Consider the following 21,351-nt stretch of genomic DNA (forward strand, 5'->3'; position numbering starts at 1 on the left):
AACACACACAAATTCAACTGCTAATCAGAAAAATAATGTACAGTCTTTTGCTATAATTAAACAAGCAGTATTCACAGTGGTCTTCACTTAACCAGCAAGTTTTCAAATAATCAGTGATCCTAAATTACCAACAACTTAAATTCTATTTTCACTTTTTTTACTGCTTTAACTTTTAAAGTACTGTGATCCAAAAATGTCTGAATCCTGCACTTTATTTTCACCTGTGTGAAGGAAAAGAATTTTTTATAATGTATTTAATAGTGAATTGCACCCACTAATGCATCTTGTTACAATTGTGTCACATGAAGCACTGGTTCTGAAAAGAAGTGTTACATGCATTGTGCAGGGCAAACCTGTCTGACAATCTGCCTTATGTACTATGTGTGCACGCAGATCCAAGTTTTTGCTTGAATTCAAAACTAAGAATCTAAGTTACATTCACAATGTGAGCTAGCAACGGAGCAGAAACATATAAGATACACAGCAGCATGATGCATACTGGTGTAAAAGCACAAACATATGCATGTAAATTTTACTAATAGCATAACTGTGGACCTTTCCTGATCTGTACTGTGTACATTACATTCTTTGTTATTTGTAAACTAAAATTTGTTAGTGGATCAGTATTCACCAATAAATGACGATGATGATGATGATGATGATGACATACCTTTTATCAGAAATGTCTGATTCAGAATACCCATTCATCAACTGGTTAGGGGTCCATTTTATGGTAAGAGAACTTGCAGTTTGATGTAATGACAAATATCCAGGCAGAGGTTCAGTCCGGTCTTTCTGGAAATCAAAATAATCAATAAGGATATCATGACCTCTAAGGAGCTTCAAAGCGCATTCATTTTTAAACCTACTTCATGCAACCACTTTCACACTGACTGACAACTAGGCAACAAATGTGTAGCTCATAAATATGCTTATTGTAACTAATATTAAGAAAACACTATGACCTAAAACAACTATTTCAAAGAGTCGACATTAGTACAGCAAAGAGTCAAATACATGGGTACATGTGTATTCAATAACTTGCCAGAGTATACTGAATGTAGATAATGTGGCGGAGTTTAAGACTGAATTAAAGAACTTTCTGTTGGGTAGCTCCTCCGTTTTCACTGACGAATATCTTCACAAAAATTCTCAATGTTTAAGGTTATTTTAGAATTACAACTGGCACTCCATTGCTATTGTCTTTTGTAATGATAAGTTGTTTCATTGTACAGGTCTTAAATTAAGTAATATGTGCATCTTTGATTTGTTTCCACATCCTACAGAAACCTCGATGCAAGATCCATGGAATACAACTAATGTCATGGCAGTATGCAAACACACTGAAATAATCATATTTCTAAATATCACATCTGGAACAAATACTTTAGAGTGCTAGTAAAAATTTTACACACACACACACACATACACACACACACACACACACACACACACACACACCTCTATATTCTAGCATACACATTTTCAAAGTTCTACCCGTTTGCCTTCATCTCACGCTTTACATTAATTTCTCTCATATTCTTCCACCAGTCCCAAACACATTAACTATCCTCCTTGTTCCTTATCACTCCCTTTCACTAACGTTTCTGGCTTACAGCCTATTATCACATTTACCATTTTTGCTCTTACTTAAGCTCCAACTTGTTCCCATACTTCTACAATTGTGTCAATGTGCTGCTGTGGGAGAGGAAGAATTGGGGAAAAGTGGCTGATGGCTAGGAGGCGGAGGAGGTGACAGGCGCAGAGGATAAGAATGTGTGAGGGAGAGGCAGCACACACATGGGACAGGAATGTGACAAGAGCACCAGCACTGCTGAGTTCATGCAGTGCAGAATAACGATGACGTGGAGGAGTGGATTGGGAGGGGGAAACAGGATGGAGAAATGGGACTCCAGGGAAGAGGGTGTGGGTGCATGATGAGTGAAGTTCGGGTCCCGGGACAGAGGCGAAGGTGAATGACAGTTAGGCATGGAAGACAGCAATGCTGTCTGTTACCATTATCTAAATAATTAACATGACCACAGCAGCAACAACTGCACCATTCAGCATTAATGCTCTTTATATATTAGACACTAAAGTGCAGTACTGAATTTGTTTTGCAAGATTGTGGTATTCCACAATTATTAAATTCATACAGCAGGACAAAAATTTACTCCACAGTTAACAGCTAGTTTCATGTGCAATTTAGTATCACACTTGTTACTATGACAAGAATGTTGCTTACGTTATTGTTCATGTTCGATCAACGTTATATGAGTATTTATTGATTAGCCACAGCATAAATAACGTGTTATAAGTACTTCCAGTCAATATCTTAAGACTGTATATTGACTTTTACCATGCACCTAAACTGACCTGCACACTGCTTTCTATTTACACATGGATCTATGCTTAATGACAGTACTAAAATGATGCGGTCTCACATCTCTCTCTCTGTATAGCCACAATTAAAAGATTTGTCATGTAATCTCTGTTCAGTAAGATTTAATTGTCTTTCTAGCACCCTCAGTAATTTAACTTCTTGCGGTATACAATTGTGTCAACAGTAACCTTTACAATATCCTAATTGCCATATGCCATTAATGACTGCCACTCATGTATTACTTCATGATCCTCTTTTACTACTTTTAACTTTTGATGCTTCACTTAAAAATTCAAAAAAACTTCCATGTGCAGATAAACACGTCCTCTATTCACAATACTTTTCATATTTTCAACTTAACTAATATTAGCTCAATTAGAATAACTTATTCCACTCCTGGGGCATTGTCCAACAATCTCTACAGGCCACTTGTAAACCAACTGATGCCTCCCAAATGTCTCCCAAGCATGTACAGTCCATTTACTGGTGCAAAACTGCTCTGCCTGGCATCTACTAGAAGGCAACTGATATATTAGTCACCAGAAGTAGGTTTTGATTTTTAACAAGGGTATCGATAATGGTGCCCTTGCAAACTGATCAACAAGACTTTGAAACTTATCTGAGCTTTTTATCTGTTGGCTAATTCTTTCTGCTTTTAATGTCCTGACTTATCTGCTAAACTGGTATTTGCACTGCTTGTAGAGTTCTTTATATAACACTGAGTTGGTCAGACAGTGCATGCTACACCATTGCCATTTTTTCTTTCAGCTCCTGTTTCAACATCCAATGGCATGAACCTTTAAGAATACGTTCTGTTTATTTTTGACCCCTGTGGTAGTCATAACTAATTACCAAGATTCCTGACTTAAACCATGTCTTAGTACAACAATGTTGTTTGCAGACAATATACTCTTGTACTGAAAATTTTTCTTGGTTTCAATTTAATACTACATTTTAGTACTAACGTCTGACTTAAATGACCTGAGAGGCATCCATTTATAGTGTCTGCTGAGATGATGTGGTCATAATTTATTATAATATCAACTATTGCACTTCTGTGTTTGTTAACATTCTAGTGAGAGCTAGTCCAAGTACATCTTTAGCCCATAAGATATTATATAATCTGTAAAAAGTTTGATTTCCTGACAGGGTTGTACAGTGTTGAAATTCAGATCTCAGAGTAAGGTGAGTTATTAAACTTGACAATAATTTACTCATAATTCGAGAAAATGATTTAGGGAGGTATCAGAATTTCCTGTACAACAAACAAAGAAACAGAGCCAAATACAGGTTTGAGCATTGCAATTTTGAGTCCCTGTCAACACTCAGACCACTTTTTCTGTGGGGTTATAAGATCACTTTTCCCTCAAGTAAATGGCAACAAAACTACTTTCACAAAACTGCTGAGACCTATATGGTCACTTGTTGACATATTGCACCACTAGCAATGGAAGGTGAATCTTCGACAATGCCAATTACTTTTGCTGGTAAAACATCAGAAAAAAATCATTAAACATAGGCCAAAGATGCCGAGACAAAAGTCAGGCATTATGTCATCAGCTATATTATGAAATTTTGCCAGGTTATAATCTTATCATTCATTATTTCACAATAGCGGAGATGCAAAGTAGCAGATAGGCACAAAAAAAAAAAAAAAGACTGTCAGAAAGTGAGCTTTTGGCCAAAAAGATCTGTGTTGGAAACACACACACACACACACACACACACACACACACACACATGACCACAGTCTGCAGCTGCTGAGGCCAGACTCGTGAGTGTGGCCTCAGGAGCCAGAGACTGTGGTCACGTGTGTGCGAGTTGCATGTGCACGTGTGTGTTTTCTGTTTTTGATGCAGGTCTTGTTGGCCAAAATCTCACTTTCTGGCAGTCTTTTTGTTGTGCCTATCTGGGACTCAGCTCTCCACTATATGGTGAGTAGCAACTATCCTTTCCATAATATTGTTACATTGTTACATTTTCCGTTGTTTGAACGATATCTACTGAATTTTGGTGATTTGTAATAGCAACAAATGTGGAACAAATCCTGCAATAAATGCTTCAATCACATTTTTTGTCTAATTCTTCTACTTTATAATACAAAAATTATAGAATTTTTCACTTCGTATCCTCATACACTTAGTTTTACAATGAAAATCAGCTGAGAAACAAAGCACATGACGAAAACAAATCACAACAGTCATGTTACAACCACAATTGTCAGCCACAGAATTATTTGACAAGGATGAACAGAGAGGTCAGAAAGTGTGACCAAGATTGTTCTCTGCCTGGTTATTGCTATGGTAGCTGCCCTGTAAACAACTGTCAACCACTTTGCCGCAAGAGTGTTCCATAGCTGAGGCCAAGAGATGGAAACCCAAATCATTTAATTTTTTTGACACATAAGAAGAACTACACAATACTGAGTGCATTTGTAGCCAGCTTCTCTATTCCTTATAATGTCTTTATTGGGTCAGGGCACCATTGTTTACATCATAAGTGTATTTAACATTTCTTTTAATGAGGATAAACAATTTGGACAGTTAATGACATCAGCAGTATTTTAGATATGCACTAAAATCTTCACTTCATCATTAAAAAGTTTAAAGCTCAGTGCTTTTGGAAAGTTTAAAGATAAAGTAGAACAGCTAGTAGACTCCACACAGAATAATTTGGCTGGTAGATGTGCAATAGGCAGGGCATGCATAGAGAGAGCACTAGTGGTGGGGGCTGTGGACAGGCATTGTAGGGGAAATGCCAAGTAGTGGAGGGAAAGTGTCATTCTACACATTTTTTGTAAATTTTGAATGGAGCCCCTCCACACCCATACCTGCTTGGTGACCATCCAAAAAGATCTACTGTCACGTTTGCTTTGCTTAACATCTAAAAAAAATCTACTGCAAATGCAACAAAAGCAGTGATTTATATTCACCTCAATTTTTAACCATTTGTAACTTTCAGAGAAGCACCACGGGTGGAAAATTTTGAGTAAAATCTACATTTCTCTAACTGCAGTGCTAAAATTTGCTTCATTTGCCAAGACACAGCAGGCTTCACACAATGTCACCTCACTAATAAATTGTGCAAGCACAACTGCACGAGAATTCTGAAACCATAGTTTATTAGATTTATTAACTGAGGAAAAGTAAGGTCAATACCTTATGAAAAAGCATATCCTCGGTACAAAAATGAACATTTAATGACTTCACTTACGCTGTTCCAAAACCCATAGCATTTCTCATTCCACCAGCTATTGATGGCTAGTAAAAATTACATTCTTTTGTTGAAAAATTCTGTCATTAGTGGACTAACACAGTAGATAATGAAGTTTTACTTAACAAACATATGACAAAAGACTCTCCTCTTTGCGTACTTTCATTTGCCAAAATCTCATTTCAGTATCTCAAATGGTTTATGAAACATGAGGAATGTTGTGGATATTTCTTTCTGGCTTTATCACTGGTGCATTCAATCACAAACATGACTGGTGGCAGACTGAGACCTCCACCCATGTCTGATGAAAAATTCAATATCAACAATGTACAATGAATGTAAAGACAGACTGCTACTTACTATAAAGAAGACACCACATCAAGTTGCAGGCAAGCAAAATTAAAAGACACAAAAGCATTCCATCAGCAACATGTGTGTGCGCGCGCGCCCACATGCCCCCCCCCCCCCCCCACACACACACACACACACAGACACACACACACACACACAAAAAAGCAAGCACACTTCACGCACACACGACTGCCAACTCTAGCATCTCAGCCCAGAATCCAACTATCACGTGGGATGCAAGCAGCAATCTGAATTTGGGGGGGGGGGGGGAGGGGAGGGGGGATAGTAGTGGGAAAAAATGGAGCAAAAAAAGGAGAAGGTAGATTCATTAGCAGACCATTCCAAATAAACAGGATGGGGGATGAGAATGGACAGATGATAGAACAGAGGGGGGTGGAAACTATTGGGTGGAGGGTGTGGGGACAGTATGTAGGTTGAGGCTGGGATAGTTACTGGAGCAGTAAATGTGTTGTAAGACATTTAAGTATGTGTACAACTATGTTAAGATATGCAGAAACAAGCAGCGATATGGACAAATACATAAAAATGAGCAAAAATACATGAAACTGCATGAAACACATAAAAATATGCACAAATATGTTAAAAACATACAGAAACGTGAGCCAAAAGAAACAATGAGGTATGGGAGCACGCGCACGTGTGTGTGTGTGTGTGTGTGTGTGTGTGTGTGTGTGTGTGTGTGTGTACTGCGATAAGTGAAGGGGGTCGAGGAGGTGTGGGATTAGGTTAAGGATCAGAAGTTCATGTGGCTCAGGCAGGTGTAGAAAAAAAAAAAATGCTGAAGTAGTCAGGATGAGGGATGAAGTGGGATCAACGGAATAAATATAACTACTGGAGGAAAGAATCTGGGACCATTAGGCATTCACAGATAGGCATTATCCTCCAGACATAGTCTGCAAACAGATCTCCCATGCCCTTTCCCCTCACACCCCCAATCCTCCTCCCATCACCCAAAGAATCAACCACAGAGGAGTGTCCCCTTATCGCCCAGTACCAGCCCGGACTGGAACAACTGAACAACACCCTTCACCAGAACTCTGATTACCTATCATCACACCCTGAAATGAGGGACATTATACCCGAGATACATCTCACCCCTCCTACCTGCCTAAAGTGATGTTCTGTAGCCCACCCGACCTCCACAACATCCTAGTCCATCCCTATGCTGCTCCCAATCTCAACCCTTGGCCACAAGGATTATATCCCTGTGGCAGACCCAGGAGCAAAACCTGCCCAATTCACCCACCCACTTCCTGCCACATGTTTATCCTATGCCACCAGGAGCCGGGTCACATGTGAAAGCAGCCATGTCATTTACCAGCTCTGCTGTAATCACTGCACAGCTTTTTATATTGGTATGACTACCAACCAGATGTCCACCAGGATGAATGGCCACCACCAAACTGCGTCCAAGAGCAAAGTAGACCACCCTGTGGCACAACATGCAGCTGAGCATAAAACATTTGATTTCAATGGTTGCTTCACTACCCGAACCGTCTGGATCCTTCCCTCTGCTACCCGCTTTTCTGAACTGCACATATGGGAGTTATCCTTACAACATGCTCTCCACTCCCATAATTATCCCGACCTCAACCTATGGTAACATACTTTCCCCACACCCTTCACCCAACAGTTTCCATCCCCTCTGTCCTATCATCTCTTCCTCATTCTCATCATCTACATCTACATCTACATCTACATGACTACTCTGCAATTCTCATTTAAGTGCTTGGCAGAGGGTTCATCGAACCACAATCATACTATCTCCCTACCATTCCACTCCCGAACAGCGCGCAGGAAAAACGAACACCTAAACCTTTCTGTTCGAGCTCTGATTTCTCTTATTTTATTTTGATGATCATTCCTACCTATGTAGGTTGGGCTCAACAAAATATTTTCGCATTCAGAAGGGAAAGTTGGTGACTGAAATTTCGTAAATAGATCTCACCGCGACGAAAAACGTCTTTGCTTTAATGATTTCCATCCCAACTCGCATATCATATCTGTCACACTCTCTCCCCTATTACGTGATAATACAAAATGAGCTGCCCTTTTTTGCACCCTTTCGATGTCCTCCGTCAATCCCACCTGGTAAGAATCCCACACCAGGCAGCAATATTCTAACAGAGGACGAACGAGTGTAGTGTAAGCTGTCTCTTTAGTGGACTTGTTGCATCTTCTAAGTGTCCTGCCAATGAAACGCAACCTTTGGCTCGCCTTCCCCACAATATTATCTATGTGGTCCTTCCAACTGAAGTTGTTCGTGATTTTAACACCCAGGTACTTAGTTGAATTGACAGCCTTGAGAATTGTACTATTTATCGAGTAATCGAATTCCAACGGATTTCTTTTGGAACTCACGTGGATCACCTCACACTTTTCGTGATTCAGCGTCAACTGCCACCTGCCACACCATACAGCAATCTTTTCTAAATCGCTTTGCAACTGATACTGGTCTTCGGATGACCTTAGTAGACGGTAAATTACAGCATCATCTGTGAACAACCTAAGAGAACTGCTCAGATTGTCACCCAGGTCATTTATATAGATCAGGAACTGTAAAAGTCCCAGGACGCTTTCCTGGGGAACACCTGATATCACTTCAGTTTTACTCGATGATTTGCCGTCTATTACTACGAACTGCGACCTTCCTGACAGGAAATCACAAATCCAGTCGCACAACTGAGACGATACCCCCATAGGCCCGCAGCTTGATTAGAAGTCGCTTGTGAGGAACTGTGTCAAAAGCTTTCTGGAAATCCAGAAATACAGAATCAACCAGAGATCCCCTGTCGATAGCGGCCATTACTTCGTGCGAATAAAGAGCTACCTGCGTTGCACAAGAATGATGTTTTCTGAAACCATGCTGATTATGTGTCAATAGATCATTCCCTTCGAGGTGATTCATTATGTTTGAATACAGTATATGCTCCAAAACCCTACTGCAGACCGACGTGAATGATATAGGTCTGTAGTTCAATGGATTACTCCTACTACCCTTCTTAAACACTGGTGCGACCTGCACAATTTTCCAATCTGTAGGTACAGATCTATCGGTGAGCGAGCGGTTGTATATGATTGCTAAGTAGGGAGCTATTGTATCAGCGTAATCTGAAAGGAACCTAATCGGTATACAATCTGGACCTGAAGACTTGCCCGTATCAAGCGATTTGAGTTGCTTCGTAACCCCTAAGGTATCTACTTCTAAGAAACTCATGCTAGCAGCTGTTTGTGTTTCAAATTCTGGAATATTCCATTCGTCTTCCCTGGTGAAGGAATTTCAGAAAACTGCATTCAATAACTCCGCTTTAGCGGCACAGTCATCGGTAACAGTACAATCGGCACTGCGCAGCGAAGCTATTGACTGCGTCTTGCCGCTTGTGTACTTTACATACGACCAGAATTTCTTCAGATTTTCTACCAAATTTCGAGACAATGTTTCGTTGTGGAACATATTAAAGGCATCTTGAATTGAAGTCCGTGCCAAATTTCGCGCGTCTGTAAATTTTAGCCAATCTTCGAGATTTCTCGTTCTTCTGAACCCCGCATGCTTTTTCCGTTGCCTCTGCAACAGCGTTCGGACCTGCTTTGTGTACCATGGGTGATCAGTTCCATCTCTTACCAATTTATGAGGTATGAATCTCTCAATTGCTGTTGCTACTATATCTTTGAATTTGAGCCACATCTCGTCTACATTTGCATAGTTAGTTAAGAAGGAATGGAGATTGTTTCTTACAAGGGAACCTCCCCATCGCACCCCCCTCAGATTTAGTTATAAGTTGGTACAGCGGATAGGCCTTGAAAAACTGAACACAGATCAATCGAGAAAACAGGAAGAAGTTATGTGCAACTATGAAAAAAAAAAGCAAAATATAGAAACTGAGTAGTCCATGTGCAAGATAAGCAACATTAAGGCAGCTATAAGCTCTGGAGCGCAATGGTCCCGTGGTTAGCGTGAACAGCTACGGAATGAGAAGTCCTTGGTTCAAGCCTTTCCTCACGTGAAAATTTTAATTTTTTATTTTCAGACCATTATTATCCGTCCCTCCGATGCGAAGTAACTGCGCCGTAGTATGGGGATGCTACACCTAAACAAGAAAACCTAAATCGGAAGAATCTTTTTACCCATTCGCCAAGTTAGGAGGGCCGACAACATATTCCTGTCATGTGACGCACATGACGTCACCAGTGTCGTATATAATATATCAGACGTGTTTTCCTTTGGAGGAATCGGTTGACCTATGACCTTGCGATCAAATGTTTTCGGTTGCCTTTGGAGAGGCACGTCCTTTCGTCTACTAATCGCACGGTTTTGCGGTGCGGTCGCAAAACACATACACTAAACTTCTTACAGTGAACAGAGACGTCAATGAACGAATGGACAGATCATAACTTTACAAAAATAAAGAAAGTAAAATTCTCATGCGAGGGAAGACTCGAACCAAGGACCTCTCGTTCCGCAGCTGCTCACGCTACCCACAGGACCACGGCGCTCCCGAGCTCATCGTTCCTTAATGTTGCCTATCTTGCGCATGGACTACTCAGTTTGTATATTTTGCCTTTTTTTCATAGTTGCACATAACTTCTTCCTGTTTTCTCGATTGATCTGTGTTCAGTTTTTCAAGGCCTATCCACTGTGCCAACTTATAAGTAAATATGAGGGGGGTGTGATGGGGAGGTTCCCTTGTTAGGAAGGCTTCTAGTGACACTTTATCCGCTTTTTTAAATAAAATTATTTTGCGTTTGTTTCTGGTGGATTTGGAAGAAACAGTATTTAGCCCAGCTACAACGACCTTGTGATCACTAATCCCTGTATCAGTCATTATGCTCTCTATTAGCTCTGGATTGTTTGTGGCTAAGATGTCTAAGAGGTCAAGTGTGTTTTCGCAACCATTTACAATTCGCGTAGGTTTGTGGACTAACTGCTCGAAATAATTTTCGGAGAAAGCATTTAGGACAATCTCGGAAGATGTTTTCTGCCTACCACCAGTTTTGAACAAGTATTTTTGCCAAAATATCGAGGGAAGGTTGAAGTCCCCACCAACTATAACCGTATGAGTGGGGTATTTATTTGTTTCGAGACTCAAATTTTCTCTGAACTGTTCAGCAACTATATCATCGGAGTATGGGGGTCAGTAGAAGGAGCCAATTATTAACTTAGTTCGGCTGTTAAGTATAACCTCCACCAATACCAATTCGCACGGAGTATCTACTTCGACTTCACTACAAGATAAACCACTACTGACAGACACAAACACTCCACCACCAATTCTGCCTAATCTATCTTTCCTGAACACCGTCTGAGACCCACTCTGTTTATTTGCGGCCCTCTGCAATGCATCCTCATATCTTTCCCCACTCCTCTACTTTTTTGCTCCTTTTTTCTCAACGTCCCTGCCCCACAACCTCCTGCCTCTACACCTGTTGGCAGGCAGATCTCTGTACACTCCACCAGACAGTGTTTGTCTCTCTCCCCATCCATACACTACTATCCCTTCCCCTTCCCCACCCACTCCAGATTGCTGCATGGATCTCTCATGATAGATGCATTCCAGCCTGAGATGGTGTCTTATTTCAATGGAAATATCACAATAACTATAACCATTAACAAAATGATGGGCTCATCCTGAAGCTGGCATCTGAAAGCTTTAAGTAAGGCCAAAATGAAATTCTTTTACTGAATAGTTTCTATAAAAACTTTTGAGAAAAACTGAAGAGCATGCACCTTGATTCTGTGTCATCACAGCACATCATCAACTGGCTGCAAGTGGGAAAACAATGTCAGCCTTCCCTTCCGAACAAACAAATAAATTCTCCAAGCACTAAGGATGAAAACAGAATACTGCGCATTGGCCATCACATCCTGCACAGATTCTGTATGGTGGTTTTCACAACTTTAAAGAATGTGTTGAACATCAGAAAAGGAGTTCCCAATAAAAGCTGAAAATATAGTGACACTGAAAGTTTCACGAGTACAGTTTACTTACATCATTAACTACAGGTTAACTTTTAGTTTTTTTACCAAATATAAAATTTTAATTATACTTACAGGAAGAACAAGAACATTATTTTTCCCATAAAGTAGAGTGGCTCGACTGTTCTGGTGCAGGCTTTCAACATAATCCTTTGCTGAGAGTGGTAGTGCCCGTACACATTCCTCAGACCCTACCGCATGTAAACTTCGACCAAACTGTTAAACATACAATAACAATAAATTTTAATTATCAGCAAACACAGGGAAATATTTAGAGATTGGAAAGCAACTTTAAACAGATTGCTAAAGCAGATAGCAATCTATCCCTCCTAAAAATAGTATATACATGGTGTTACAAAAAGGTACGACCAAACTTTCAGGGAACATTCCTCACACACAAAGAAAGAAAATATGTTATGTGGACATGTGTCCGGAAATGCTTACTTTCCATGTTAGAGCTCATTTTATTACTTCTCTTCAAATCACATTAATCATGGAATGGAAACACACAGCAACAGAACGTACCAGCGTGACTTCAAACACTTTGTTACAGGAAATGTTCAAAATGTCCTCCATTAGCGAGGATACATGCATCCACCCTCTGTCGCATGGAATCCCTGATGCGCTGATGCAGCCCTGGAGAATGGCATATTGTATCACAGCCGTCCACAATATGAGCACGAAGAGTCTCTACATTTGGTACTGGGGTTGTGTAGACAAGAGCTTTCAAATGCCCCCATAAATGAAAGTCAAGAGGGTTGAGATCAGGAGAGCGTGGAGGCCATGGAATTGGTTGGCCTCTACCAATCCATCAGTCACCAAATCTGTTGTTGAGAAGCGTAAGAACACTTCGACTGAAATGGGCAGGAGCTCCATCGTGCATGAACCACATGTTGTGTCGTACTTGTAAAGGCACATGTTCCAGCAGCACAGGTAGAGTATCCTATATGAAATCATGATAATGTGCTCCATTGAGTGTAGGTGGAAGAACATGGGGCCCAATCAAGACATCACCAACAATGCCTGCCCAAACATTCACAGAAAATCTGTGTTGATGACGTGATTGCACAATTGTGTGCGGATTCTCGTCAGCCCATACATGTTGATTGTGAAAATTTACAATTTGATCACGTTGGAATGAAGCCTCATCTTTAAAGAGAACATTTGCACTGAAATGAGGATTGATACATTGCTGGATGAACCATTCGCAGAAGTGTACCTGTGGAGGCCAATCAGCTGCTGATAGTGCCTGCACACGCTGTACATGGTACGGAAACAACTGGTTCTCCCGTAGCACTCTCCATACAGTGACGTGGTCAACATTACTTTGTACAGCAGCAACTTCCAGATGCTGACATTAGGGTTATCGTCAACTGCACGAAGAATTGCCTCGTCCATTGCAGGTGTCCTCGTCGTTCTAGGTCTTCCCCAGTTGCGAGTCATAGGCTGGAATGTTCCGTGCTCCCTAAAACGTCGATCAATTGCTTCGAACGTCTTCCTGTCGGGACACCTTCATTCTGGAAATCTGTCTCAATACAAACGTACCGTGCCACGGCTATTGCCCCGTGCTAATCCATACATCAAATGGGCATCTGCCAACTCTGCATTTGTAAACATTGCACTGACTGCAAAACCACGTTCGTGATGAACACTAGCCTGTTTATGCTACGTACTGATGTGCTTGATGCTAGTACTGTAGAGCAATGAGTCGCATGTCAACACAAGCACCGAAGTCAACAGTAACTTCCTTCAATTGGGCCAACTGGCGGTGAATCGAGGAAGTACAGTACATACTGACGAAACTAAAATGAGCTCTAACATGGAAGTTAAGTGTGTCCAGACACATGTCCATGTAACATCTTTTCTTTATTAGTGTGCGAGGAATGTTTCCCGAAAGTTTGGCCGTACCTTTTTGTAACACCCTGTATTTCCCAACAAGATAATGCAATAGAACTGCATACTGTCTTTTGTGGACGGTACTGTGGATGACCTAGACAGTAAGCAACTACCTTCACATTATCAATTTGACCATTGGGCATTTGTTACAAATTATAGTACAAATCCCCATCCCCCTCCTGCCATTGAGGTGTGCAAAGTAGGTGGACAACAGAGCACCCTGAATGGAATTGAGATCAGTGGCATCTGGTTCTGTCTACCAGCGAGTAAAGGTTTTGTGCATGACCTAATGATCGGCTCAGAAGAGTTCAGAGGCAGCTAGGTACCAATAAATGTCTCAGGCATGCAGTTTCAAACAGCAGAGGGGTGGTCAGTTGTGTTTTCAGCCAGTATCAGTTATAAACACTGAATAACTCTCATCACTGTCGAGGTTAATTTGAGGGCTCTGCCATGCTGGGGCAAGATCATCCAACATGTTTTCCAACCCTAGACTCAACATTTCAGCGATGGATTCATCTTTCAAGAAAATATGCCTGAGCACATGGTGGCCACCTTGTGAACCTTCCTTCCTCAAAGACACATAAATAATTCCTCAAAGACACATAAATAAACCAAATGGAATGACTTGTGGTATCTGCTGACATGAATCTTGCAACCTTACCTGATGGTGAGTGCACAACATGTGAGATGGCTCATCCACACAGTGGTTTGGTTGAACACCATTGCTTTGAGCCCTACAGTAATTCAATAAATAATATGCCAACCTATGAACAGTCAATTAATAATTTAAAGCAGATTTAATTATGTAAAACATCGAGTAATCTGTGAATGATTCATTTGTACAAGGATGTATCCTGGCATAGTTTGCCAATTCCAAGTTCAATTTTATTTCAGTCAGATCACATCCCTCTAATTGGTGACCGTACAGAGGCTATATTCACAATTAATAAATGATTTTTCTTGTAAAGCAGTGCAAGGATACAATTCCTACACATGCAATCTATCACTTTTGAAAAGGCTTGCCAATTTCAATTAATTCCCCACACTTATCACGTTCACTCAGTTTAATATAAAGATCAGCAACATCTATTCAAGTTAATTCAACAAACAGCCACATCCTCAAAATTACAAACTGTTACATCAAGACTGAGTAAGTCCAAACTGCTGAGCACATTATCACATGCTAACACCAGCAGCTCATAGGCTGCAGTTCTGATCCTCTCAACGAAAACTGACCAAGTCAGCGAACCTGCACTGTTTTATCATATGTCCACTACTTGAGTCATATCCGCGTTTAACTCCTACACAACCAATTGAAATTATTTACAGTTCTTAAACATGTTTTACATTAAGCACATAATACAGACCTCTATGCTACTTTTACATTTCATTATTACACAGAGTAATAGATTAATTCTATATGCAGCTGAAACGGTCTTTTAAATGCTACTTTTCACACCATCAACATGAACTGCAGGAAACTAGGCACATTCACAGCTTAATTCTTTATGCTCTTAGTTTATTGCTGAAGTCAAATGACAATTGCACGACTTTATTTTACTAGAATAACATACAAAGAAGAAAGATAATTACATAACTATTTATGCAGAGGCAATCTTTGAAAGTAACTGTGGCAAACTCTTTGCCTTGGCACAAACTTTATATGATGATATTTTTCTGTTTATTGGGAAGTATGTAGCCACAAGTAAATTTATTACAAACAACATATCTAAATTTTACTAACTTAACTAATATCTGTGTTACATGGTTGGTGGAGACTTTATTGGACTTCACAATCAGATCCTCACCATGTTAGCATGCCATCTGCTAACACGTAGCCATACAGTGTATTTAATGGTGCAGGATTTTGTAGAAGCAGTTGCACAGCCAGCTGTGGCTGAGTCACAGCCAACCAGTTGACACTTGAAGTGCATCACTACAGAAACCCCATCTCCTGTACAAGCTGGAAGATCTTGGGAGGGCCATGAGCTACCTGTGGGTAGGCTTGAGCAGTAGCAACACTACCTCCTTACAGGCTGCACACCAAGAAGGATCCACACACAGTGCAATGCAGGGGATAGAGCAACAGAGTGTTGACTGTGACCCAGCAGCCGATTTTAATTTTGCAGATACACTTTCAAAAGATTGCTTTCATTTTGGTTATTACTGTTTTATTTTTATTTGTTTCATAAGGCTCATTCTTCACTCGATATTAGTTAGCATCTGCACATAATCCAACAGAAAAAAATGCTTCAATTAGTACATATGCTTTCATCGACATATTTATACTTTCTTACGCGCACCAATGACTTCTTGTATGTCCCTTCGTCTCTGATTAATTCAATAGACCAAGTCTCACAAATCAGCTGCTTACCGAATAAATACTCAAAGCCTTTACATTTCTAACAACTGTTCACAATTTTTCTTTCTGTTTCTAAGTCTTGTATGATCACATTCAGTAACCAAATACTACATCATTTTAAATTGGACTTTTAAAACTCAGCATTACTATAATATTAGTGCTAAAAATGATCTCTACAAAGACTTCAAAGGGTTGTCATAAGCTCAGAGAGGGGTAATGGTTTGGAGTTTAAGACTTGCTTAAAGAATGTCCTGTTAGACACCACTTCTTACTTCACTGAAGAGTATCATTCCAGCAGCTCCTAAAATCAATGTTTTATGACAATTTATAATTAATAATTGTAATACAATAAAATTTCATAATGTTAAGTTGTTTAATTGTGTTGTCCTTCAACAATGTGGAGTCTTTACTATATTCGACATTTCACAGACTCCTCTCCGTGGAACTTGAGATACAACTGATGTAACACAATATAATAAAACTGAATAGATAAAAAAAATCTGCTCACCTAGAGGCAGCAGGCAACAACACACATGAAATTCATGAAGTTGTGCAATCATTTGGTGCCAATGGCTTCTTCTGGCAGAGGCACAGAAGGGAAAGGAAGAGGGAGTAAGGAAAAGGACTGGTCACATTTTGGGAATGGGGAGGGTTACAGAAAAGCTGCCAAGAATCCCAGGCCAGGGATGACATTAATATACATGTGTATCCTTTCTTCCAGGAGTGCTAGTTCTGCAAGGTTCGCAGAAGAGCTTCTATGAAGTTTGGAAGGTAGGAGCCGAGGTACTGGCAGAATTGAAGCTGTGAGGACGGGTCGTGAGTCGTGCTTGGGTAGCTCAGATGGTAGAGCACTTGCCCATGAAACGCAAAGGTCCCAAGTTTGAGTCTTGGTCTGGCACACAGTTTTAATTTGTCAGAAAGTTTCATACATGCGTATAACATGCATTTCCATAAAAGAGAAAGGCTGGCCCTCAGTCTTAAGAAATGTAGCACCAGATCTAATTTTGTGCTTAGTTTTGTGTGTGTGTAATCAATTTCATAATTTATTTTGACTATTCCTAGTTAATATCTTTTGTTATAGGATAAAATGTATAATTGTTTTGGGACTTAAATTCTATTGCTGATTTATAAACAAATACAAATTCCGTACTAATTATAAACATTTGGAAGAAGAGCTACTAGGATTCTCTAAGTATTTATTTGGCTGTATTTGAATACATATTAGCAAAGCCAGCCCTTCTTTAATTCCAAAATAATTACCAGATCTGTCAAAAGCATTGTTTGTATAACTATATCTTTTAATTTCATTATTTAAACAAATAACTCAGCCTAACCTTTGTGGTAGAAGAAACTGTTAAAAAGAAATAATTTCTCCATGTATTCAGTTCATTGAATAAGTTATATTTTAATTGTAATTTCTGTAAATTAAACATTGAACAATGTATAGTTTCAGTACCTATTATTGTAAGAATATATAAAGGCCAGATGTTTGGTCCCAAGATAGTCGGTCCACGCCCCAATTTTTACACAGTAAGTCTGGATCAGTTAGCATAACAATAATGCATTAACTTAACATTGGGATTACAGCAACACAAATTGGCCATGTGTTAAAACAATGACAGTGTCTGTTCAATAGTGTCACACATACCGTATTATTCTGCAAAAATTATGTGGTTAGCTTTTTACTGCTCATAGATGTTCAATGGCAAACTGTTGTCGCAGTATGTTGACATTTGCCTGCAAACTATTAATGAGGCTTATCAAAAGTTGACCAAGAGTGAATTGGTCATATAACTGTTTAATTTTCAGGGGGTTGTGAACACTGAAAGTAAAAACTGTGAAATGCAACTGAGTAATTGTCTGCTACATCATTAACAGTAGTCAGTGTTGAACTTCCACCCCCAACCCCCATTTTTCAGCCATTATAACAGTGCAGTACATCGACACTGAGGACTATCAACAAAGAAACAAAGGAGGCAAATGTCACAAAGTGCGTCGCCCTTGTATAGACCCTCTATATACAGGTTTAATATCACTGCCAAATCATCATTTTTCTCTTGAACTTCTCTGATTACAGGTATTAAGCTATTTATGAAATGAAACAGTATATTCACACAAAGACTTAAAACAACTACATGTTTCATCCTAAAATCAGACTGGTGTTCACTGAAGTAGGAACAATCTTCTAAGAATAAAGCCCATCTTGTTACTCTTGGTGACACACTGCTCTTATTTATACCCTTTGGACTGCAGCACAGTCTGTTGAAATTTTAAAATGTATTACTAGTAAACACATCCAGAATTTCTATGAGATGTGTAATCTTACCCTCCCACACATCATTATCAAAATTCTCTGTCTATTCATTATTTTCAAAAACTTCGAAAGGTGTAAGATAAACAAAAGAAAAACTTTTTACTTATCTTCATTTTCACTTTTTGTTGTTGTTGTTGTTGTTGGCTCTATATTTCCTGCAGCTGAAATTTTTATTTAACATTGTGGGTTCCTGATGACTAAATAATTGATGAAGATTTGCCTGTATATTTCTTGAATTTTATTCTGTGTCACATTATTAAATATTTTTACAATTTCCACTTAATATTCCAAATTACATTGTTAGTGTCTATCACACACACACTATATATACATATACCTGTCTCCATCGGAGGCATGCCCACTACTACTAATATTCTGCGCTACTCACAATATTCCAGAGTGTGTACAAAGCAAAAAAAAAAGAGCTCACAAAGCCAAAAAAAAAAAAAAGAGCTCACAAAGCCAAAAAAAAAAAAAAAAAAGAGCTCACAAAAAAAAAAAAAGAGAGCTCACAAAGCCAAAAAAAAAGAGCTCACAAAGCCAAAAAAAAAGAGCTCACAAAGCCAAAAAAAAAAAAAAAGAGCTCACAAAGCCAAAAAAAAAAAAAAAAAGAGCTCACAAAGCCAAAAAAAAAAAAAAAAGAGCTCACAAAGCCAAAAAAAAAAAAAAAAGAGCTCACAAAGCCAAAAAAAAAGAGCTCACAAAGCCAAAAAAAAAGAGCTCACAAAGCCAAAAAAAAGAGCTCACAAAGCCAAAAAAAGAGTTCACATAGCCAAAAAAAGAGTTCACATAGCCAAAAAAAGAGTTCACATAGCCAAAAAAAGAGTTCACATAGCCAAAAAAAGAGTTCACATAGCCAAAAAAAGAGTTCACATAGCCAAAAAAAGAGTTCACATAGCCAAAAAAAGAGTTCACAAAGCAAAAGAGTTTACATACTTTCTTGACAAAAAAAAGAATCTTCACTAAGCCACATTATTATTTTATAAATGAATCCAGAAATAAATTTAATAATCAGCAATAGATTGTGCAAGTAATAAGATGAATTTTAAGCATTCCAGAATTTCTAATTTCTAACATTTATAAAACAAGAATAATTTTTAACCATTAGTACATATCTACTGTAACAAATTAATTTCTTTTTATATGTTTTAGCCCCAAATATAATACACAGAATACAAAACCAAATGAAATTCTTTCAGTGAAACAGCCGAGAATGTTCACCTACACAAGAATCGACAGTATACATGGTATCGGTTATTTCTATATAAAAGAAAAGGTAGTGTTAGAGAAGGGTGTCCCATTACAGACGTTAATGATGGCTAAGACTTGGAGCTCATAACTGGTGCATGTTCAACTTGAGGCATTCTTCTGTCCATAAAGGACAAGAATGTGGATGATCTACAATATTAATCTGTTAACCAGTTTTCAGCTTACAAGACCATAATCAGAATATCATCATCATAAACGAATGGATGTAACTTTTCTGGATATTTGTATAATACCGTGGCTCCTAAAACTTTTTGCTTGTAGATTTTTAAAACTATGTCTGATTAAAGTATGTCTGAGTACGTATGTTATTTTCTCCAGAGTGAATTACTTAAGATTTCCCAGCTGTAAAGTAATTTGAGACAAACACCTGAAGTATCCTTTTAGCCTAAGGAAATGATGTAACAGATTTCAGTATGGCATATCCAATATACCCAACAATTCCCTTCAAGCTGCTGAGATGCTTTATCCACACTCTTCAGTGGTGTAATAATATCATCCATGTATATAAATTATGTTCTTTCAAGCCAATGTAAATAAAAAAGTGTTTATAAAGTGTGAGAATACTATTGGCAAAATTCATAATCCAAATAGAACTTTTTTGGCCTGGAAGTGCCCTGAATATGTACTGAGTGAGGTATACTCGCGGTTCACTTCTTCTTCATCAATACAAAATAATCTATTCTTAAAATCTAATGTGCACATGGACTGCAGTTTAAGTAAATGATCTTATACAGACATGATGCTTCCCACATTTCTTTTTTACAACTACGATCTGGCTATATTATTCAGATGAATTTACTTGAGTAATTCCTTCATCTAAATGATGAATGAATTAATTCCTTGGTCAGACCACACCTGATCCTGGTTTTTGACAATTTCTTTTTCTCTCCCAATGTGAATTTTCTGAGTGTGCTACCTGTATATATGCACTACTGCTCTTTCATACCAATCTTCACTTTGACACTGGCAGAACAGGTCTTTTTGCAATGTAACTAGTGACAAAATTAACACACATGCCATTGTTTTGTCATGAACAGAGCTTTCAATATTTAACTCTAGTTTGTTTGCTATAAGGAGAGACACGAGATATGTTTCATCTTCTGGCTTCCTGACAGTAACTCCACTGTTGTTTATTAAAATTTCAATTCGGCCAAGACATCTAAATTTGACTTCTCAGTCAATTTTAAATGTTCCAACTGTTACTGGTTTAACTCAACAGTGTTTAAACTCAACTCATTGTCACCTTCCAAGTTTTCTTCTTTTCCTTTGTACAGTCAAAAGACAAATGGCCATACTCATTGCAGTTGAAGCAGCTGCTTTCCTTGCTAACAGTGATTGCAGTCACTTGATCTTTGACCATCGGCCCAACAGCTGAAACAACTTCTGTTTGGGTCTCAAGCTTTGCTTTTACAGCTTTTGTTACTTGAAGTCTTTAGAATGTTAATTACTGGAACTTCCATCCACGTATTTTTTCTTCTTCTTTTGTTTTTAATGAATTCAATGTGCTTTTGTAATGCTTCATGTTTTCTTTGAACTTTTTCACATTCCCCGCGTCAAATGAGGAGTCT

The 21,351-nt window shown here is 38.8% G+C and overlaps 1 protein-coding gene across 1 annotated transcript in view; it reads right to left on the bottom strand.

The window, feature by feature from the left end:
* Positions 1-21,351, bottom strand: part of LOC124544810 (small G protein signaling modulator 1-like) — a 308,561-nt gene that overhangs the window by 224,700 nt on the left and 62,510 nt on the right. Inside the window, exons 8-9 of the mRNA XM_047123500.1 lie at positions 12,018-12,158; positions 671-795 (exon numbers count right to left, since the gene is read on the bottom strand). Coding sequence (XP_046979456.1) covers positions 671-795; positions 12,018-12,158 — 266 coding nt within the window. The remainder of the gene's footprint in view (positions 1-670; positions 796-12,017; positions 12,159-21,351) is intronic.

The sequence above is a fragment of the Schistocerca americana genome, chromosome 8 (assembly GCF_021461395.2).
Source record: "Schistocerca americana isolate TAMUIC-IGC-003095 chromosome 8, iqSchAmer2.1, whole genome shotgun sequence".
Classification (NCBI taxonomy): Eukaryota; Metazoa; Arthropoda; class Insecta; order Orthoptera; family Acrididae; genus Schistocerca; species Schistocerca americana.